This window comes from Clytia hemisphaerica, unplaced genomic scaffold (genome assembly GCF_902728285.1).
Source record: "Clytia hemisphaerica strain Z4C2 unplaced genomic scaffold, Clytia hemisphaerica genome assembly, whole genome shotgun sequence".
Classification (NCBI taxonomy): domain Eukaryota; kingdom Metazoa; phylum Cnidaria; class Hydrozoa; order Leptothecata; family Clytiidae; genus Clytia; species Clytia hemisphaerica.
The window spans coordinates 507,285-530,964 of NW_027103564.1; the positions used below are offsets into that span (position 1 = coordinate 507,285).

Consider the following 23,680-nt stretch of genomic DNA (forward strand, 5'->3'; position numbering starts at 1 on the left):
GCCCGGGAGGCACTCAAGGTAAATGACTTACCATACGTGCGGCCCTTAAGGGTATATTTTCTAAGCTTCCCAAAGTGCAATGTAATGGTGGAAGTTAGCAAAGATGAGAAAAAATTGCACTCTGAGGGTGTAAATTTTCAAAAAACTGGCCATATTTTGTCTGAAATTGGTCACGTTTTTTCATTTTTGCTCAAATTTTGCAAATTTTCTCTGCACTGTAAGGGTCCGATTTCAAAGGCCTTATTTTGGGCCGGACATATGGTCGTTTTTGAATCCCCCGGGGCGGTTTTTGGCAACGTCCTGGAAATACCTGGAAAATGAAACTTGTCCTTGAAAATCCTAGGAAGTCTTGGAAATCCTATAAATTAAAAACTTTGAAATCAACTTTATTTTCAACATTAATCATTTTGGAAAATCTTCTCAGCTTTAGTGCTTTGTGGAAATTAATTTATATTGACGGTTCCAATTTTTATGTGTCAACTACTCTACTATACTTTCAATCCAATACATAAAAAGGAAAAAGGACTTAAAAAGTTCTGGTAAATCGCAAAAAATGTCCTGGAATTCAAGTTTCATTTAAGGCTAGCATCCATGTCAATGTAAAATAATAGTTATAAGCTTTTGAAGTCAAAATTCACTTTTCGAAAAGTGTAAAAAACACGTAAAAAAAGGTGTATTAAATTTATGCAAATAATGAAAAAATAGCTCAGTATTTGACTTATTTAACGACTTTTACGACATAATTAATTGTTAAAATACTTTTAAAAGCAGTTTTTGTTTACAACATAGTCAGTTTTTAGTAAATAGTCAGTTTTTAGAAATATTTGAAAAAAATTCTTATCGAAAACGCTTAAAAATGCTTAATTTAATACCCTTTTATTACGTGTTTTTCACTCTTTTCGAAAAGTGAATTTTAACTTCAAAAGCTTATTTATAACTTGACAACTACTTGACCAAACTTGAAAAGTTATACCGCAAAATTTAAGTTAGACTATCCTCTTTCTAATAAAAATGGTTTTGAGTTCAAAAAAGACTTTGCTTGGCCTCAGTGGCTCGCCAAACGTCCAAAGATTTTTCTGAGGCACCCAGTATATAATTTTTTTTCGCTGAATCAGCAAATTCTGTCATTTTTTGCAAAATATAGGAGAAAAATACCTTTAAAGCTTAATATTTTCAGTTTCAGTTAAGCTTTTTTTCTAAAATTTTCACAGCCTATTCCATACATAAATGGGACTATTTTAAAGAGAGATTGGTTTTCAGAAACTTCATTAAGACGTTTTAAAATCAAAATTGTCATTTGGAAAATTTCTAAAATTTCAGTTTGGACTTTGCAATATCAAAAATCATAAATTTTACATCCATTTGGTCGTAAATTTAAGGGAAAACACAAATATGTTTGTAGTTTTTCCCCCTATTACCACTGGGCTTAATAATTTGAGTTTAACTACACCTACGTTTTGGGGGCCCCAAACCTCCATTTTGACAACCAGGGGTATACTGTAAAAATTTTATCAAACAAATTTATGCCCAAAACCCTCTAAATCACATTTCCAAACTATGGTCAAAATTTTGTATTCATATCTTAAAGATATCTCGAGAAATCGCTAAAATCGCAAACCTCCGTTTTGGGGGCCATTAGAAAAAAGCTACCTATCTTTAAGCGATTGAAAAATATTGTTGAATGCCGTGCCGAAATGGCATACAGGAAAACTGGGAGGCGGGAGGCGGGAGGCTGAAATCGAAAGTGGGAGGAAGGAGGCGGGAGGCTGAAAACGAAAGTGGGAGGCGGGAGGCTAAAATCGAAAGTGGGAGGCGGGAGGCTGAAAACGAAAGTGGGAGGCAGGAGGCTAAAATCGAAAGTGGGAGGCGGGAGGCTCAAAACGAAAGTGGGAGGCGGGAGGCTCAAAACAAAAGTGGGAGGCGGGAGGCTCAAAACAAAAGTGAGAGGCTCAATTATAAGGCCACGCACAAACGTTTTTGGTCAAGGGATAGGTAACAAAGAGCTGAGAAAAATCAGATCATTTATTTTTTATAAACACACACAATCCATCAAAAAAAATATTTCAAAAATATTTCAAATGATTACGCCAGTATCGACAAAATAACAATGAAAATCCTGCCTATTGTTTGTATGCGCGAATGAAAATGTTTTACGCAATTACATTACGTCATTTTTTATTACTTTTTATGGTAATATAAAAACATTTGCTCTCGCAGAACAGATACGATTAATTATTTCAGTCGGTAGAGCATTAGATTCAAGGTCAGATGGTCCAGGGTTCGATTCCCCCACTCGTATTTTTTTCTCTTTTCTAAACTAATCTATCCACAGGGATCAAAAATATTTCAGGTACTAGGTTTGCGAGGTGACAGGTATGTCCGAGGCAAAAATCGAAAATCGCCCCTTTGAGAGACAAAATTTTGATGATTTTGGGACCTTTGAGAGATTTTTTCCCTAAATTTAGTTTAGTCTGTACTAGACGGACACGGTCCTTCGCCTACTTTGAAGTGTTAAAAATTGGTTGGCTAGTCAGACAGGCTAATAACGTTTTTTATGAAACAAATATTCTTTTGACACTTTTTGCCGGACAAAATCGGTTCGGAAAAACTGGAGCAACCTTTGATTGCCTTATCGGACTTTTTAGCTGTTGGACTAGAACATGTCGGATGCATGACTTTTGAAGACTCCTCCCCCCAGTTTGTGAAATCATCATTCTGAGCAGTTTTCCAAAAGAAAAATAAATAAAATCTGTATTTCCAATTAAATAAGACAGGCTATGAATTTTCCCATAGGAAATTGATTTTCTGTGTGTTTCTCAAGGGAATAATAATCTTCTTTTTCAAAAAGAAAAATTCAACTAATGATTGCTCAAGGAATTTCAGTTATTTTGTATTTTTTGCAAGGGAAATACCTTTTCTTTCAAAAGAAAATCAATAAAGTGCTGTGATTTTCCTTGGAGAATACGACAGAAATGATTTCCTTTGGAAATTAGCTATAGGGAACAATTGATTTTCCTTGAAAAATACGTGAAAATTGATTTTCCTGGGAAAGAACGGAACAAAGGATTTTCCTTGGAAAATACGCAACAACTAATTTTCCTCAGAAAATACGGACCAGTGATTTTCCTTGGAAAATACGATCTAGTGATCTTCCTTGGAAAATACGCAACAACTAATTTTCCTTGGAAAATACGCAACAACTAATTTTCCTTGGAAAATACGCAACAACTAATTTTCCTTGGAAAATACGTGAAAATTGATTTTCCTGGGAAAGAACGGAACAAAGGATTTTCCTTGGAAAATACGCAACAACTAATTTTCCTCAGAAAATACGGACCAGTGATTTTCCTTGGAAAATACGATCTAGTGATCTTCCTTGGAAAATACGCAATAACTAATTTTCCTTGGAAAATACGCAACAACTAATTTTCCTTGGAAAATACGCAACAACTAATTTTCCTTGGAAAATACACAATAACTAAATTTCCTTGGAAAATACGCAATAACTAATTTTCCTTGGAAAATAAGGGACAACTAGTTTTCCTTGAATTAATTATTTTAATCTTCTTATCTTCTAATCTTTCTTATCCTTTCGGGCTGACCTTCCAGCACAGCTGGTTTATTTCCTTTAATCCTAGGAAGCGTTTCTCTTTATAAAAATAATTTTACATAAAAATATAGCATGCTTTTGTTTCGAAACTGCTGATGCAAGATTTAATTACAAAAAAATATAACATGATAGTTTTCGAGTGTTATATATATTTAGTGCAATCGGCTCTTGCATGTTGGAAATAATCTAAAATCATTTCTTTAAGAAGTCAATACCTTGACAGGGTAAAATTATACAAGTCATGGCAAAATAAAGGTTAAGGGTAATGATTATAGAGAGTTTGAATCCTATACGGGTGCGACGAAAATTGTGTTATTTTGTCTGTTTTGTCAACATTGATCAAACTTTTTCTGGTTTTATGAGCTCTTATTGATATTTTTGAAAATTTCCGTTAAAATTTTAAGAAACAAAAATTGGGGGGGGGGGCAGTCAGGCAAATTGACCGACGCCGCGACGGGTATCTGCAGTGGTTTAGGCTATCTGATATTCCGATGGCGTATTGGCGGCCGCCCACGCTAAAGCTCTAAAGGAGCGGGCCAATATAAAATATGCCGGACCTTTAGAGCAAAGCGTGTCGTAGCATATTTCCACATCTGGTACCAGATAACGGTTAAGGGTATGTTTTCCAATTTATCAGAAATGCACTGTAAGGGTGCGATTCTAAAAGCCAATTTTTTTGCCGCACATACTGTCAATTGGTAACCCCCCCCTCAGCTCAGCTCAATGCAGTTTGATTCAAGTACAGTATTTCAAAATGGATCAGGTTGATTAGCGGGTGGAGAGTCAAGAGTCAAGAGTTATGACTTTCCCTTGTATGTCTTGAAAATCTAATGTTCCAAAACTTTCAACTAAAAAAATGCTAAAAAATCGGCTTTCGTCTTTTTTTATTATATCTTATAAACACTTTTTTCAGAACCACGATGAAAGGAAAAGCAAAACTGATTGAATATACTGCCAAAAAAGTGATTGACAGGTCTAGAAAATGATTGACAGGCCCGGGTTAGATATTTCCGTGAGCAATCTCGGAAAGTAATATACTTGTGGAAAGCCCAATTATTCTATTTTTTCGAATGCTGTGTCATGGAATTTTTTTAACAATAGAACGGGGTTTCCTCTGATGTAAACAAACCTCGAGTCCTATCCTGAAAATTGACATTGAGCGTAGAAAAAAAGACAAATGAAAGTATTTTCCTTTTTAATTCATATTTCCAATAATTAAAGACTAACTTGAAAACACCAAGAGTGAAATGTAGCTAAATGATTAGAACGCCTTGCGACTTAGAATTTTTTTTTCAAAACTGAAAATTTGACCCCGGCTTGAACTACCAAAGTCTCTTGTCAATGATTCTGAGTCCGGCACGCTAGTTATGTACTATCGAGCCGATACGAAAATGCGTAATTCAAAAATCCTTATAAAAAACACTACTGCATATACGGGTGAACTGACCTTGGACCTCATGGCCTAGGCTAACTGTTTAGATCAATTACACACTCCAGGCTCCGTAAGGATCCTTATTATAATTGAAAAAGCGTATACTAACAAACGATACGGAACTCGTGAGAGTGCTTTTTAAACCGTTGTCTTTGTTTATCTTCACAAGATTTTGTTTATCTTTGCAACTTGGTTCTCGCTTTCGGCCTTTCGTCTATTCGTTTTCAGCCTATATCACCTTCGATTTCAGCCTCCCGACTCCCAGCTTTCGTTTTCAGCCTCCCGCCTCCCACTTTCGTTTTAAGCCTCCCGCCTCCCACTTTCAATTTCAGCCTCCCGCCTCCCACTTTCGTTTTCAGCCTCCCGCCTCCCACTTTCAATTTCAGCCTCCCGCCTCCCACTTTCGTTTTCAGCCTCCCGCCTCCCGCCTCCCACTTTCGATTTCAGCCTCCCGGCTCCCGGCTCCCGGTTCAGCCTCCCGCCTCCCGGCTCCCAGTTTTCCTGTATGCCGTTGAAATTGAAAATTTTGAAAAAGAACTTCCGGGAAATAAAGTAGAGATGTTAAAGTTTTGCATGCAAGAAAAACATTTGTAAAACCTCTTTTCCTCTTGCTTTGAGAGAAATTTTAAATTTGATAGACGTTTTGGGGGCCACATACTGTAGTGTCTTTAGAAAATTTTTCATCCCGATTCTAGCAAAACAAATCAAAAGATTACTCTCTCGGGTATCTAATAAATGGTGGGTTTGGAGATAAGCGAGGTTGGTGGAAAAATTCTCAAAACTTATAGAAACTTATATTAATAGGCGATGGGGGTTATTAGAATAAAAATGTCATGGGTGGGAAATTTTTGAAAAAGGAAACTTTCAAAAACTTTTCCCGAAAATTAATAAACCAAACGGGGGGTGGGTTGGAATAAGAATGCCCTGGGTGGAAATTTTTTTTTCGAAAAATTAATTAGCAGGGGGTACGCTTATTGGGTAGCCGAGAGTAGTGCCAGGCCTCGAAAATCGAAATTTTGTGTGAAAACACAGCACACAAAGAGTGTGCCAAATTTCAGCTAAATTCTACCATTTTTTTATATGTCTCCAGGCTGTCCCAAAGTTTTAGCCTCGTTTTGGTCCTCTGGTCCTCAATATCAAAATAAGAAAAAGAAAAGAGAAAATACCCCCATATTCACTCGAGGAACAAGTGTGCCAAATTTAAACCAAATCCGAACATTTTCGAAGTCTCCAGGCTGCCCTAAAGTTTTTGTGACAGACAGACAGACACGCTGTCAGATTCTAGCTCAACTGAAGTTGAGAATATTGAATATGAACAAACTCTCCTCGTTTTTCTATGATTGTTTCTTCTGCCAAGGTCACAAATCAAAGTTATAGGTATTTTTATCCCTTGTTTTCACACCTGGGAACAGACAAACAAAGACTTTGGGTTTCCAGTCAGACAAAAATTTAGGGAAAATTAAATATCGAAAGAGGCTATATTCAGCAAATTTCAAGGATTATGTCCGAATCCACGAGAATTGTTGAGAAAGGAAATTAAAAAACAACATGAATTACCTTTAAAAGATAATATAAAATAATCATTTTCTTTTTGTCTTTAGCCCAATTTTACTAAAAATTGTTCATTTTAGTGTTAAGATCCATTTTTATTTACATTTACATTCCAAAATATAAAAAACGGAATAAAACCGCGGACATTCCATGCGGTAATTCAATCGTCCGCACGCCGTTAAGATTCATCTTACGATCATTGTTTCTCTAAGAAGAGTAGTAGCTCAGACTCCAGGTTATTTACATCTCTAAAACAGACATTGATACCTGTCATAAAAAGACTTGATTCTTTATTGTCACGGTGAGCCGGCTACCTCCAACTACGACCGGAGCGTCTGTCAGGCGAACGATTTCTACGTACTGGAGAACGCACTCGACGTTCAGGTGATCTATTTCGTCTTTCGGGTGAGCGTCTTCGTTCGTCCGCTTGACCACGATCGCGCGTACCTTTTGCGTTTGCAGCGTCGCGTTCTTTCTTTTTCTTGATCTGAATTAAATAGAAAAAAAAAGAATTTGTCATATGAATGAGAAAGAAGCAACTGTAACATTATAATATCAAAACAAGGGTTACAAAGGTACAAAACTTTGTGGCTTAACAACTCCAAGAAAGTCAGTTGTCGAGATGACGCGTTCTTTAGAAAAATATAATAAAAGTTTTTGTTTGAATAGTTAACGACCAATCCAATGACAAAAATTCTTGTAAAATGTTCAACTTGACCCAAGAAAGTGAAAGAGCTTGAAGCTTGACCCTCTCCTAATGATAAACCCGGATTGGCAATGAAGAGTCATTTTTAAAACACCGATTTTGGGATTGTAAAAGAGACGTGCTTACTTCTTCATCTGTCAGCGGTAACCAATAAATACTAGGTTGAGCTTTCGTTTTTCGAAATAAGTCATCCAATAATTTGACAGGACTTTTCTCTCGTTTCTTCTCTGTCGTCTCTCGTTCGTCGCCGGTACTTTTTCGTCGGTTTTCAGCAACACGTTGCCGACGCTTTGTAAAGACGACGTCGTCAGCAGATTCTTCGTCGTTAATTTCGACAACTACTTTCGGTCGCTCACCGAGTTGTCCGGTCGTTTCGCGGTACATCTGACATGAAAAAATAAAATGAAAATCAGATGACTTCATAAATAATTTTCTTTTCAAAGTTCAGTATTTAAGCATACAGTGGAATCTGGCGAATTCGAACCAATTCTCTGTCAAAGTCAAGGGAAAATCTTCGTGAAATACTTTCAATAATTTAAATCTTTCTGTAAATCAAACAAATTAGACTTCCTGTTCGAGTTCGAGTTGCCTTATCGGGGAAAAAATGTCGGGGGAAAGTGACGAAAATTTTGATGGGGTGACGAAATTTTTCCCCGACGAAATATTTCCACGACATTTTAACACCCGACCAAAACTGGTACCCGATTTTTTATATACCCTCTAAGAGTCTCAGTCAAAAGTGATGGAACAGAAGGAGTCGAGCTTGATAATATTTCGATGTAAATTTGTAAGAGATGACTGTATCGATTGAATAAAGCATTTCGAGTAGAACTAATAGGAACAAATTTACAAGTTACGGGTATATAATCTTATATCTCACCTCATTCATGACAGCAAAATCCACCTTCATCAATTTTGGATTCCCAGAAGGCCATTTCAAATTATGTAATGCTTTGCGAGTGTTCGTTGCTTCTTCTATCGTTGAAAGCTACGAGAATGAAAATAAAATGCAATCATGGTGGTATAAATTAATTTATGGGGTTTAGAAATCATAGAACAAAATATGTTAAATACACAGATTTCAAAGCCAAATTATTTGAGGCTTTTCAACCGAACTTAATCTAAAATCACTATTCTCATTTTGATCAAGTTCTTCAGGAAAACAATGTCGTAATTGTTCAAATAGCAAACGGTTAGCACCATGGTAGGGCAACGTTAAGAAAATGAACTCAATTCACAAAGATGGCACATACTTTAGGGGTACAAAATTTCGCGAGCAGAAACTTTCGCGAGGTCGAAAAATTTCGAAATTTGCGACATTTACTTTCGCGAATTTCAGGAAAAAATGTTTTTCGTGAGCATAAACTTTTGCGAATCGTTGGATTAAAATGAGAATTTTCGAATGAAAATTGCCTTAGATTGAAAAATATTCCTTAAATCCACTAAAGACGGTTGCTCTTCGACTTTAAAAAGGCATGAAAGGACAATACTATGCCGAAAATTTGATTTCTATTACGATTTTGCGGTTTCGTAGATTTCCCATTTTTTGAGCATTTTTCGCGAGCATAAACTTTCGCAAATTGCGCTTTTAAGAATTTTCAAAGACATTTACTTTCGCGAAAAAGGCCAAAATTCGCGAAAATCGCGAAAGTTTGTACGCCTAAAGTACCTTTACGTAACAATGTGATTTGATCGAGTTGATCCAAAATCCATTCTCTTCAATCGTTCCCGTCTTCGAAATCAACGCTTTCAATTGGTTGTTGGTGAATGGTCGAACCAAATTGATGATCATTAAATAAACTGAAACGTCATTCATTGGTGGGCTTGGTGATCTGTCTCGATCATCTCGAGATTCTAATTGATCCTCCTCTTGAAGATCTAGGGATATCGAGACTCGTGGTCTCTTTTTAGGTGTAGTTGATGCCGAGTCTGTGTGAAAGAAAGAAGATATTGGAATTAGAATTAGGAATAGAAAGATAAGTTTCCCACGACATAGGCATCAAGAATACGCAAATAAAAATTTGAGAAACTTTGCATTAAAAAATCAATGAAAAAAATCAAGCGTGAAGCTATGGATGTTTTCAAGGATCAGTAAAAGAGGGTCATGAAAACCTTGTCACACATTGTCAAAGGGAAGTCAAAACCTGGATGAAAGGCATCAACGCGAATTCAAATCCGGAAAATGGGAGATTTGAGGAGAAGTTCCAAAAAGCAAGGGCTTGGGGGTTTGTTAGCTAGGTCAAGGCCCTGAAACGAAATAAAAATTTATACTAGTAGGAGGTCTCTTCAATCCTTACTTGCGTCGGTTAGACATTTGCTGAATTGAAAAATCTTAGAGAAAACATGGCAATTGAAATCTCGCGTTGGGAGCTTTATATGCCACCGTCAAAAACTCTGCTCTCTCAATCTAGGTCATTTAGAAGGTCCGTGAACTCAATCATAACTTTTTGTATAACGTGTAAATGTATCACAGCAGCAATCTTGTTTTAAACATTGTTCATAAGATTGGCTGAGACTTTAAGAGATATTATTCCATGGAATTTGAAATACTTCTTCAGGCGTTTTGAACGATATTTATTAATGACTTTGTTTGTAAGCAATTCTTGTAGTTTCGTAGTTCATAAAGAATGCTTTCGCAGTTATGCAACTTTCAGTTGTGACTTCGTTTATGATTATTAGCTTGTCGTCTGCCTGGTATGAAAATGATCTATTGTTTAGACATAGTTCATTGAAGATCATTTCTCTTGAATAACCGACTTGTTGCCCACAAAATCCAACCAAAACAGCGAAATCAAAATGTAGTTCATTGGTGTAGATTTGGTATTATACGATGCTCATTGATGTATGCAGGAAACTTTCTTCTTCTTGAGTCAGGATAAAATTGTAAACAGCAATACATAACTCTTTGTAACTAACGACACAAAAACCAAATTCAGCATGCAAAGTTCAGTTCCATAAAAAATGGTACTACGATCAAACAAATTCCACAGCAAGACAATTCGTAGTTTACAATCCAACATTTTGCAGCAAAACAAAACGTAGTTCACAATTCAAAATTTCAGCAATACAGGAACGAAGGGCATTGATACTTTCCAGGATTGTTGGACCATTGCGTAACACCACCAGATGAAGAGTTTCGGTTGTCATAATTTGGCAACCCAGCAAGGATATCATTGAGCAATTGACGATATAGATGGACACTTAGTATAGCATAGTTCATAAAAAAAGTGACGTTGTTGTGGGTTTCACGTAGTAATCAGAGTGTTGACTCTCTCTGACAATTTTCTTTTTGGTTACTTTCCAGTAGCATTGTTCATATCAAGGAAAGTAACAGCTCTCTCGACGGTATCCCACTCACATTTTGAATTTCTTCACATAAATATTTTTTCATACTGCAGTGTAACGTAGTTCATTTTTAAAGCAGTATTCAAGTAATTAAATTAAACTTTGAATAGTTGTCGAAATTTCGCGTAGAAATTCAACATTTTCATAACAACTTTTGATTGAGATTTTGTCGTCAGTAGTAGTGGCACTTCGTGATGCTTTACAACGCAAGAAAACAAGTTCAACATTATACAGACATAATAATGAAAGTCATCATCCCTGGACGACAAACTCTCAGTCATCGTAAACTGTGTTAAAGGATATCTTTCGAGACAAATACATTTCGCTGGAATATTGTCTTTTTTTAGAATTATTTATTGCATGCGACACAAAAGAACGCAATCGTGAGTGTAAATGACTGAGAGCTTGAGTCCCAAAAAAACACAATAACATGTAAAAGAAGCCTTAAAAAATCATACAATGTACACAAACCTTTATCGAGTTCGATAACTACGGGGTCAGAAGTATCAGCCCTGTTAGTATTTTTTAAGGTGACTTTTTTACCAGAGTCTAGCTTGACCGTCCGCATCTTCTTATCCGAATCAGCTGCACCTAAAAGTCGAGAATGGCGTTAGATATGTTTTTATGTTTGACCCAGCCTTAAAATATCACATATGGCAACACAGTCCAAAGACCTGTTTTAACGCACATGTTTTTATAAATGGGCGTCTGATCTCTATGCATGCTCGGCTATGTTTATGCTACTGGCAATACTAACTTTAAATTTTTCAATACAAACCTAAAAAAAAAACTTTTTTAGCTTGTCATGGTTAGACTATCAGGGAATCTGACCTATGCATTTTGCATATAAAAAGAATGTTTATGCTTTAAGTGTAACTTACTATCTGAACCATAATCTAAAGTCTCTGGGACATCTTGCGCATCCACTGTGACATTCGGTATCAATTTCTATTGCAAATAATAAAATAAAGAACTCGTTACTATAAAAGTCGAAAGAAGGTGAGGTTTTCAGCGCCAGTTTACTAGGGTTGACGTCATTTGTCTTCTAAAGTCATTACAATAACAAGCTCAGATTATGCAAATTTTTGTCGTCATCCAACCCTGGGAATCTTGATCCCAACACCCGTGTAGCAAGGGTTAATTCATGATATGCACCATTGCAATGTCTTCCACGGACCCAACAGTTGATTGGTTGAAAGTGACGTATTGACTGATTTTACGTCACTTACAACCAATCAGCTTTTGGGTCCATGATGTAATGCCAGAAGTCATTGTAATAGATTGTAATTGTGTATTCGACCATAAAAAAATTACCATATTTGTAATTTTCCTCCAGTACAACAATCGTTTAGGCGTATACATTTTAAGTAAAGGGGAAAAACCTTGGAATAAGTGGTTTGATCAACAACCAAAGTGGTGGTTGATTTCTTTACCTTGATAGAATCAGAACTGACGGGAGCAGATGAATTTTTCAAAGTAGTTGAGCCCCATCGACGTTTACGTCTGGCTGCCCTCTCCTCGGCCGTCTCTGTTGAAGCTAGAAATCAAAAAAAAAAAATATTTCAATGTCAAGAGTTAACTGGGTATCCCATGTAATAATGATAAAAACAGACAGCTTCTTGTTAGGTAGAGGATGAGCACTGTATCAATTTTAGTTTTCAAACCCAAAATTTTCCTGATCATTCTTACCTGCCAATGAAACACGACCTTTCTTCAACTGTACAGGTTTCTAAAAAATAAAAAAAATTCCCAAAGGTGAAAAACACTTTTAACGACTTCCCTTAATAAATCTTAATGGGAATCTTAAGGGAATGAGAAAGAATGTAAGGAGAGATAAAAACTCCAACTAAAGTATGTCTCAAAGTAATCTATGAAATATTCTATCTTTTCAACGAGCACAAAAACGCTTTTTGATTCTACTTAATCAGAAGTTATAGCCTTTTTTGTTTCTACTGTAGATTTTCATTGAGATAGACTTCAGACGAATTTTTGAAACGAAAATATACATAGACAGATGGATAGACAACTAACCGGTTGAGGTTTCTCTACTTTTTCTTCTTGTGTTTTGAGAGTCGGTGACTCGACTTCTCCTTCCTCCATTTCTTCGTCTTTCACTTCTTTCTCTTCTTCGTTATTTTGGTCCTCCTTTTCTTCTTCTTTGTGATCTTCCTCCTCTTCACCGTCGATTTGTCGCATTTTCTCTGTGTGACACAAAAAGTTTCTTGGAAATTATTCCACTTTACTGCTTTAAGGGATACAAACAACAAACGAGTTTTGGCCTATTCTAAACCATGGAGGTATAAAGAAACAGGAGAAGTATGCTATTGTAACCAAGCTCGCCCTACGATTAAAAAAGTTACGATGTATGCATGCTCATAATCTCATATATCGTGCATTTTTAATAAGCTCTTTTATCCATAGGTGAAATCCTATTGGCTCATTTAAGCTTTAGAAATTAGATGAGACGAGATTCATTGTTTCTGACATCAGTGTAAGAAAATATTTGAACTAAAAAAAGGCCTGTAAACTTGGCAATCCTTAATCAAATGATAAGATTTTTCGATCAATGTTTTCCTTAAGGTGAACTCTATTGCTTGATACTTTCCTCCAAAATTCTCCGGCGACTTTATGTCTACACATTGAGTCTGAAATCGTGTGTGCTTATAAAGAACTTTTCATTTTCTGGCTTGAGAAAATATCTTTTCAAAACAAAATTGAACGGATAGCGAAATGGAACATAAACTTGCTTCGTGGACGAATTTTTATCTAATTTTCGTATATTAAAAGGCGAGAATCTTCAATACTGATTATTAGAATGTTCATAGCAAACTTGAGTTCTACTAAAAAGTCTTATTTCATCAGGCGAGCTTAGAATTTCTTTTGATACATTTTATAAAAGAAATCAAAAGACTTTAACGACCAATTACCGACACATTCAACTCCTGTTTTTCTTTATACCTCTATGTCTAAACCAAGCCTCTATGCTGCCCGAAAATATTTTTTGAACAAAAATAATGTCAAATACTAAACAAACTCAAATTGTCGAGTACAAAATTGAAGACAGTAATCAGACAAGGTTTTCCATGTTCGTAGTAGAAATTCATTATAAGTAAAACTATTGGTTTCTCAACTTTTCCTTTATTTTTCATTTCGAGATTTTTATTCTTCTCTTTTTGTTTGCTTGCTAGTTTTGAAAGAAAGAATTGCTAATAAAAGAGAAATCAATATAATAATCCCCAAGCTTATCAATAGAAAAAAAGAAATATATTCTTTCAAGATAAAGAGATAATAAAAGACTTTTCTGACCCAAACCATAGGATGAAGTTGGATGAAGTAAAAGAAATTACACTCTTTAAAAAAACAGTAGATTTTTTGCGACGTTTGGCTGTTCTTTTTTTTGACATTTTGAGCTTTAAATTGTTCTTTAAAATCATGTTCTTATTTCTAGAGCACAACTGAGGTATTTTAAGCTTGATACCCTAATTATACTTAAAAATAGAGTGCAAAACCTAAATACGAAAAAATAAATACTAAAGTACCAATACTAAGTAGCCCATACAAATGACTGACTCAAAAATAAGATCTGTTTAAATGCAAGTCAGCTGAGTAAGGAATTTGTTGTATCTGTTCTTAGATGTAATCATATTTACATTTCACAACATTTTATATCTCGTCATCCTTGCATGTGCGAAAATATAGGCTGCTCACATCCCCTCAAACGTTTTTATATATTTGGGATGCGTATCGTGTATAAAATTCTGGTCCATTACAAAAAAAACTGCACAAAAAGGGCTTTTTGAAGAAAACTCAGACTTTGTTCATTCAAATATTATTTTACCTTGAACAATATTTTCTTCTTCTTCAAAATCTTCATAATCTAATGCCTCTTCTTCGTGAAGAATTGACGTAATTGGTTTATTCACTTTTTCACTCCTGAAAAAAGGAATTAGATTATGAAAGAATTTTTACATATAGCAAAAGTATTTATTATAAGTATCTTTTTTACTGCCATTTGTACTCGAAAAAACAGGGCAGGACCCCTTGATACCAAAACACAAGCATTGTTTTAGCAATCACTTTTAAAATAGCAGAAGGGCAGTGTTTGAAATCTGATATTTGAAAAAAAATATGAATAATGGCGGGTTTATACTTTTCTTTGTTATCGCCAGCATCACTATCAACACTGCTCTTAGCTTCAATTTCATCCTCTTTAACACCGTTTCTTTCCATATTGTTGTCCTCTGCTTCAACCTGTCTTTTGCCTTCGACATACCCCTCTTCATCCATTTTTTGAATCGGTTTTTCATCTTCTTCCTCTTCTGGTTGTCGTGGTGATGGATGAGGGATTTCTTCTGAGACACAGGGTGAAGGTGATCTCACTTAAATCAAATGGAAATAAAATATTCAGCTTTTTTACAAAAACTATATAATTCATAACAAAACATAATTCAACTTGAAAGTTTTGAAAGTCGTGTGAGGTATTTTTTAGGTACAGTATGCGCCATGACTACTTTGCAAGTGAGAAGAAATTTTGGTTTAGACGGCCAATTTTCCCCCCTACGAATTCAAATGGCCAAAATATTGGGTGTCTATAAAAAGTAAATACTGCATTTCCCTCCTTTGACGCCAATGCAATGACTTCTGTCAATCTTTTCTAAACAAAGCTTTTAATTGTCATATTTGTGTACACTTTTTGCATACTGAAGCAAATTAAAATAGCCATGGCAAAAAGTTGGCTGTCTAAACTAGAGATAAGTCTATATTTTAGAAATTAATATTCAAACAATAAAAGGTTACTTATTAAATTCAAAACTATACCATCATTTTGATCGTTTTTTTCGACATTTCTTTCATCAACATCATTTACTGCATGCCTGACATCCAAATCATCCTCACCAGCATCAGAACCATTTTGTTCTATCCCGCCATCACTTCTTTCAATTGTTGTTGACAATGTGTTATCCATTTTTATCTCTCTATCATCAATTGTTTTGCTGTCTTGTCGATGAATGGGTTCAGTCAGCTGTTCAGTTATATCACGCGCTTCCTCTGAATCACTGGAATCTATGGTAAACATTCAAGCATACAATAACATGTGTGTTATATTATATTTTGTCATCACCATTTCAATTAAAATTTTTAATTGCCTGAACTCAGTTCACAAGACATTACAAAACCTATCATTTTTGTACAACTTGCTTCAAAATAAAGGTAACCTTGCAGCTTTTTAATTTCACCGTTTGAATTCTCTTCATCTGGATACTCTTTTACTATATCATCTGATGGCGAGGGTGGTTGCTCTACAACTCTTTGGTCTTTATTTTCTATGCAAAGAATTAAACATAAAGTCATAAAGTAAATTTCAAACAACATTTAAAAAAAGGATACTCCAAATTAAAAAGTAGATAAAATTAAAATCAAAATATTCTGATAAGATTAGACATTTCAAAAGAAAAACAAATTGATAAATAACTACTCAATAAGGTTTTCTCTTCAAAGAAAGCTTTAACAGACCCATTGATGAAAGGTTTTGGAATTACTTTATTATAAAGTTTATAACGTTCTTCAAGAATGAGAGATAAAAAGTGTAACACAAGAATGAACGAAGCCACTTATTGTTAAGATTGGAGAAAACTTTTTTTCTTTTTGACATAAGATTTTCTTTTTGAGCGAATTCAGAGAAAGGGAGCAGTATAAATTATTAAAATTGGATAAGGCTTAAAATATCATGGTGAGAATTGAGAATACTCAAAAACTGTATGATTGTCTGTTTATAATACTTCTAGTATTATAAATCATGACTTTTTGGAGTGTAAAATAGTTTGCTTTATAAAAACACTTACCTTGGGCCTCTGCTGCACGTTCTGCTTCATGTAGTTTGACATGCTTTAAAATAAAATATATGAAAATCAACTGAAAATCAATTGCTAACACCATCATGTATATACCAAGTTCTTTAACAAGAAAAGGCCAAACCTTAGAAACTTGTGACTTTAATAATTCAATACCAGTGTTGATTGAATTTGAAAAGGAAGATTTTAGTCATTTCTTGTAACCAGAGCAGTTTTTGATGCAATTTTAATCGTTGAACCAAAAAAATTTTGCACTAAAATCCTGATAAAGAAGTAAAACAAAAGGTATATTTGCTCTAAATATTCGACTTTAGACTAAAATAATTCAATAAACGCCCCCTCTCTAGAAATCTTCTCACTCTTAGCATACTACAACCTCTGAGTAAACTACCCTAAAAAATGAGTGGGATATTTTAGGATAATCAAAGGATGTAGTATACTGTGGACTTTGTATGCTACAAAGATCTGATGGCTTTGAAAGTGAACATCAAGCACGTCAATTATAAATTTATTACAAGACAAGAAGGCTCAACATCAATCCCTACTTCTGATAAATGATTCTTTTTTTCTGACTGGTTGATATTTCCCACTCTTTGTTTTTTTAGAGGTATCATATGTCATTTTCAAAGGTTACTTAGAGGACTTTAAGGAGATTATGCTTGACTGACAAATACTTTACCACTTTGTGATAAATACCGAAATTGTTCACAGGAATTTTTTTGACCCGCATCCGGCGCAATCATATTTAATCACCTGCGTGTGTACGCTGTGTCTACTGCATGCAAGAACAAGTTCCTCTCTCCAGTCTTATGAGATTATGAAGGAGATTGGAGAGAGTCGTAATCACCCCATATGTAAATTTCTAATTTTATAGGTCTCAAAGAGTGATCGGCTCTCATTGTATGTATGTTGGGAATAATCTGAAAATCAGTTGGTTGATACCTTAAGGGTAAAAATTGTACAGGTCAAAGAAAGGAATATCTTGTTAGTCATTTCTCTTGAAAAAGGAAAGCTAGCGTTAAAGATGTGTAGAGACGCTAAAAACCTAAAACTAAGTATAGTGGAGAAAGCTGCGTGATAGCAAGACTCAGCCTGAGATTGATTGAATTTGACATGTCCTAAATGTTTAATATATTAGACAAGAAGGCTCAACATCAATCCCTACTTCTGATAAATGATTCTTTTTTTCTGACTGGTTGATATTTCCCACTCTTTGTTTTTTTAGAGGTATCATATGTCATTTTCAAAGGTTACTTAGAGGACTTTAAGGAGATTATGCTTGACTGACAAATACTTTACCACTTTGTGATAAATACCGAAATTGTTCACAGGAATTTTTTTGACCCGCATCCGGCGCAAAGAGTGATCTTATAAAAAATAAAATCATCATCAATATTATAGGAGTTATATTCAAAAGAATAAGCATTGATTTTCGTTTTAAATTTGGATAGTTTTTTTTTAAAAGACTTATGACATTCAATTTCAGTTAGTTGGCATTTTATTCCAGATTTTCACAGCCTGGTGTGAAAAGGATTTCAGTCCTGTTTCGCACACAACAGAAAGTTGTTGTTTTCTAGAGGTTAATTGATCATTTTCACAAGCGAACATTGATCCGAAGCCCTCATCAATCTATTGATGGTAAACTCTGTGCATCATACACAGTATTCTCCTTAATACCTTCATTTCTTGTTCTACACCATAAATTTTTTTTGTTAAGTTTTTGAAATTTTGATGATCACCAACTTTTTCGAATTACCTTTTTCTTTTTCTTTTTTAGAATTTTTAAACTAATAAACTATTTATTCAATATATTTTTTTACTATTTTACTATTTATTCTTCTTCCTTTTTATATTTTTTTATTTTTATAAACAAGTTTTTGTTAAATATTTGCGATGTTAGCAGATGTTAGCTTTTTTAGGCTTATGCAAATAAATGGATAGAAATAGAAATAGAAATCGACGTTTGTATATGTATGAGATCGGCATCCAACTTGCTTTTTTCAATGTTTCGAAGCTGGACAGGTTTTACCAAACGGTGTATCACCGTTTAGCAGCTTTAACATGGATTTCCTCCAGAGATTTTACAGCCGTGCAAGGCACTAAGAGGCCACGTGGGTGCCAAATTTCATTGGTGGAAATTTGATAAAAAGCAGTGAAGGAGCTCCGGGAAGTAATCAGTAGAAAAGACCACTTTCGTTTTTGATGCAGATTTCGATATAAACTTTTCTCACAGGCATTACTTGTCAATGCGTTGTGTCAACTTACTTGTCAGCAATGTATTGTTGTAAAAGGAAAGATAAAAGAGGTAAGACTAGCCTAGTTCCTAATCCTGATATAGGAGTTTAAGCTTAGACTGACCGTAAGTTAGTCTAATATCGACATCCCTCTTCTAATTTGACACCCTTCTTTAGAGATACCAGACTCCCGCGCTCGATAGGATCGATCATTGGAACGGCTCGATGACGGATCGATATGTGATCGGTCGTGGCTTCTTCACAAAGACGAAAGACAGATCTGGACTTATTTCGTACTTTCCAGTCTCTTGTTCGTAGTTTTTCTGACTTTCTGGTTCTTTGTGATAGGGTGGTCAGAGGAAATTTCAAACTTACTTGCAGAATACCAAACCAAGTTTAATGGAAAGCCATAACCATCAGAAGAAAAATGAGGGGTCATTTACCTTCCAATTCTTTAAAGTTCCAAAGATATTCCATTTTGAAGTTCAATTTTTCAAGCATTTTCGTGCACGCATCGCCAGCCATTTTGTACCTTCATTACGGCACCAAAAGCGAAAGTGTTTTTATGAAAAATTCCGCGCGGGAGTTTGGTGCGAGTTTTATTTTCCGTAGATGTAGCTGAAACGGGGGTAATTACACCATAATCTTTCCCTTAGCGCTTGCCACCGGAAACAGCTTGATTCTTACTTTTTTCACCTTTGGAAAGAAAAAACATTGTTCTTTCTAAAAAATTCACGTTCGATAAAAAAATTTGATTTTTTCAATGAAAAAAACGCATTTTAAGTACATAATTTGACTTCCTGAAAAATATACGTTGCTCCAACCAACGAACGTGGTACGTCTCAAAAGCTAAACTATTGCGGGGAACGATGCAAAAAATTCCAGGTCGATAGCTGTTTCGGGTGGCTAGCGCTTTGGATTTTAGAACCCCTGGATAAAAAATTTTGCCGTGCCGCGAACAAGAAGTTTGAAAAAATGAAGGAAAATGAAGACATGATGTGCTGATTTTTTCTGCAAAAGAAAGCTGAATAAATTCTCTACACTTTGGAAAAAATACTTATGTTAAAAGAGGTTTCCTTCCTTGAGGTATGTAAGCTTGAATATTTTTTTTCGAAAATCTATGTTTTGTTACTGCCGCACGCGTGAGGCCCGACCTCCCTATTTGTGAGTTATTTTCTATGTTTTCAAACTTACTGGAATGACTTACCGACAGATCGCCACCGGTGGGATTCGAACCCACTAAATGCAAAGTTCCGATGTTTTGAAACCCATTGCCTTAACCACTGCGCCACGGATTCATGCCAGGATAGCGCTTTTCTGACGGCTATTTATATTGTACAAACTGCAGACCAGACTGTATTAAGAGAAAATCACAAAAGAGTGCTTGTTGTTTCGAGCTCCAACCCTAACCCTAACTGATAATAACCCAATTCCTAGCCAATCTGATACGTAACCACACCCAAACCACACCCATACCCAACCCTACCAGGTCGCCTGCGCAGGCGCCTGCACCTGTGCAGGTCCTGACACTATTCCCGCATACCGGATCCGAAAAATAGATACATGTCTTTCGTCTTTATGATGAAGAAGCCTTCACCTATGTGATCGATGGATTACTTAACGATCCGGATCTCTTTTTACTGCAACTCAATCGTGTGGCAAACTAAAGATATTATCTATAGATACCAGAAAATAAAAACAAATCGAACATGGATGCATTTCTGCTGCCCATGTATATATTCTAAGAAACCTGAAATTTAAAGAAAAGTGAAAAAAGTACCTCAGTTAATCTTTCAATTAAGATTGCTTTCTTTCCACTCTTCTTTAATCCTCTTCGAGTCAATTCAGCTTGAAGTTCATTGACTGTCATAGATTTGAATACCTGTGTTAGGTCCGCCATTTTGGATTTTCTTTAATTTATTTCTTATCTATCGCATAGATTATCATCCGCTCGGTCTCTTAGGATTTTATTAGCTTTTTTCTCTAGATTGCTTTTCTAACTCCAGACTATGTATTGAAAATAATCAAACTTCTTTAAGCCGCGTAATTTAGTTCGAACAATGTTGAACTCTTGTAAGTTTTAGCCCGTTGTTTAAGTTTTGTGGAGTTTTAAAGGAAGGATTCATACAGGTGCTAAGGCTAGAAGAGACATGTTATGGATTCCAACATGACACATTCAAACACAGCAAACGTGAGAGAGATGTTTTTGACTTCAAAGATTGTTTTTGAACTTTGGTGCTTTGGTGTAGAGTAATTTTGTATTCGTAAGTTTTTTTCTATTTTTGATCGACATCAATCAATTTTAAAAGGGGTTATGCACTAACAACGAGTCTCGTGGATGCTAGTCAGAAAATCTGCCGTATACTATCTTCGCTTTCTGATTTGAATCAATCGTAAAAGAGGGGTTACGCACGGGGAGAACGAGTCTCGTGCAGTTACATCAAAATGCCTCGAAAATGTCAATATGAAAATCGCGTAATGAGAGAACTTATGTCTCGCTCATTATAAAAATGCCGAGACAAACTTTCAATAATTGGATTGTAACATATCGAGTTAAGTGTCTCTTTTTTTGTTAAGTCACCAGGGGGTAAATAAAACAGACCTTGATACATTTATCGTTCGTTTCAACTTGACAATTCGTTTAAAACTCAGCCTCCTAAATATTTGGGGTAGTTAAAATATGTACAAAGAAATTCATACTTTTCCAACCCGGCAAATCTTTAAAAAAGAAGCAAACAATAAAATGTAATTACCCTTTTCAAATAAACCTCTTCGGTGGCGAGCGTAGTCTACTCTGACGTAATTGTAAAATTTATGTGATGGAAGTTTGACATAGTAATATAATGCTGTTTGGGGAATTATGAAGTTCTCTGGAATTTCGATTGCATTTATTCAGGTTGATTTTTTATGACTTCTAATGGTACTTTTTTTAACGAGTTTGATTACTCTGTTCTCACACGTACGTCTTTTTTTTTCGCGTCCTTTTCCGTGATTACTTTTATTTATATTTTTAAAGACAGGTAAGAAGGCATATTGATGTAACTGTCGTGTTCGCAAAGCGAAAGGGATTCAAAGAGAGAGCCCACTGCATTAGTTATGTAAGAAGAGGCGGAGGCTATCAATCCGCTGCTCAAAAGAATATCATACTTTTTTTTTTCGAAAATCCCAGATCTCAAAGAAATTCCGAAAATCTAAAATTCCATAAATCTAAAAATTACAATTTCAAACGGATCAAAACTCAAAATACTGCGAATGTTGTGATGATGACGTTATTTTGGCCCTAGATGCCGTCACCAGAAATTTTACGAGGCGAGCCTTTTTATTTGGCCAGTGTAACATAAATCTATTTACAGAAAGTTAAAGGAAGCAAAAATTCCTGAGTTAAAAAAGGAAAAATAACTTCCAGGTCTCTATAATTTCGAATGTTTTTGTTCGAAAATCTTGTTAGATTCGAATATTAGATTCGAACAAAAAGATTCGACAAATTCCCACCAAAATTATGCACATCAAAATAAAGAAAAATTTTTTCGATCCAGAAGCTTCAAAATAAATGCAGCACCTTTTTCAGAGATGTGAAATTATTATACATTATACCAAGGAATTGATTATACACAGAAAAAGAAGATGTATTGTATTTTTTCGATTGAGAAGAAATTCTTCATCATTGCGTTTCTCTATCAGATTAACACACTTTTCAATGTTTTTGTTTCGATGCTGGGTGAAACAACATTTTTGCAACAAAAACTAATAGGGGAACTTCTCGACTTTAATTCAACTATCGTCAAGCTGTAAACGTGTCGAATTTTGGAAGTAAAAAGTGTTGATTGTTGAAGAATTGATGCTGAAAAGTCAACACAGTTTTGTAGAGGATTGGGAGAGACTCGAGAGACCTTTTACAAAAATCTCTCGTTACCTGCTTTAAATCAAAGACATTGAATTTCCCTTGTTTTGTTATGGAAAATATTCGCATTCGTGACAAGTATTAAAGAATTTCAAGATTTTATACATGCATTGATAAAAAAAATTGTTTGGTTTTCACGAACGAAAGTGCCGAAAGCTGAATTTATTGGCTTTGGGTCGTGTCACGTGTGTCGAGTAGTTTTGTAATAATTTCTTTATATTTCATCAGATTTAATTTCACTGACTTTTGGGAAAGAATAGAATAAGTGCTCATCAAAAAATAGTTTTATTTTTACGTTTTCCCACTTTTTATTCCGCGAGTTCAGTTCTTTTCGGCTGTTTTGTTTTGATTTTCTCACGCTGCTTATCCAAATGTTAGCTAATTTCTATTTAAAGTCGTCCTAAAGCCTCGTAACACCCCTGTCTGATTGCATTCTCGATAAATTTTCCGATCCAAAGAGGGGTTAGCCATTTCAGAACTCCTTTCCAATCTCGAGTTATCGCATTGTTTTGATGACGTCATCAACTGAAAATGGCTAAAGATTCAGCCAAATTTGAAAATCGTACTCAAGCCTTATAAACCCTCCCATCTCATTCTTCATAAAATTACCGATGGAATGAGGGGTCAACGACCTCCCAACTCCGTTTCAAACTCGAGATATCGCATTTTTTTGTTTTGATGACGTCATCAGCTGAAAATTGCTAAAAATTCAGCCAAATTTGAAAGTCCTACTCCAGCCTTATAAACCCTCCCATCTCATTCCCCATAAAATTCCCGATGGAATGAGGGGTCAACGACCTCCCAACTCCTCTTCAAACTCAAGATATCGCATTTTGAAGTTTTTCCCAAACCCGTGACGTCATTGGGTCCCTTTACCCCTAATGTTATCAACGGTCAATTCGCAAATTTTGAAATTTTTGCGGTCAACAGGTACCTTGTGCCCCAAGGGTCCCAAAAAACAAAAAACGTCAATTTTTTCCAAGGGAAAGTGGGTTTTTAAATTTGCGAAAGATTGACACTGCAACGACTTCTTCTTAAAAAACGCTAAT

General features: G+C 35.2%; 1 protein-coding gene across 1 annotated transcript; it reads right to left on the bottom strand.

Moving 5' to 3' along the window:
- Window positions 1–6,600: 6,600 nt before the first annotated feature.
- Window positions 6,601–20,693, bottom strand: LOC136800907 (apoptotic chromatin condensation inducer in the nucleus-like). The gene is made up of 15 exons (XM_067057519.1): window positions 20,511–20,693; window positions 16,488–16,530; window positions 15,861–15,968; window positions 15,463–15,708; window positions 14,795–15,023; window positions 14,483–14,577; window positions 12,676–12,845; window positions 12,334–12,373; window positions 12,078–12,181; window positions 11,526–11,592; window positions 11,116–11,235; window positions 8,969–9,228; window positions 8,180–8,287; window positions 7,426–7,683; window positions 6,601–7,080 (listed from the first exon to the last, which is right to left on the bottom strand). Exons 1-15 carry the CDS (start codon window positions 20,628–20,630, stop codon window positions 6,904–6,906), a joined length of 2,145 nt encoding a protein of 714 aa, XP_066913620.1. The 5' UTR covers window positions 20,631–20,693; the 3' UTR covers window positions 6,601–6,903.
- Window positions 20,694–23,680: the final 2,987 nt, after the last annotated feature.

Excerpts from the sequence above, each read along its gene's own strand:
- LOC136800907 (XM_067057519.1), bottom strand. The coding sequence starts at position 20,630 with ATGGCGGACCTAACACAGGTATTCAAATCTATGACAGTCAATGAACTT. Across the intron at positions 12,374-12,675 it reads AAGTAGAGAAACCTCAACCG|AAACCTGTACAGTTGAAGAA; the intron begins GTTAGTTGTCTA and ends TTTATTTTTTAG. Across the intron at positions 8,288-8,968 it reads AATCACATTGTTACGTAAAG|CTTTCAACGATAGAAGAAGC; the intron begins GTACTTTAGGCG and ends TCATTCTCGTAG.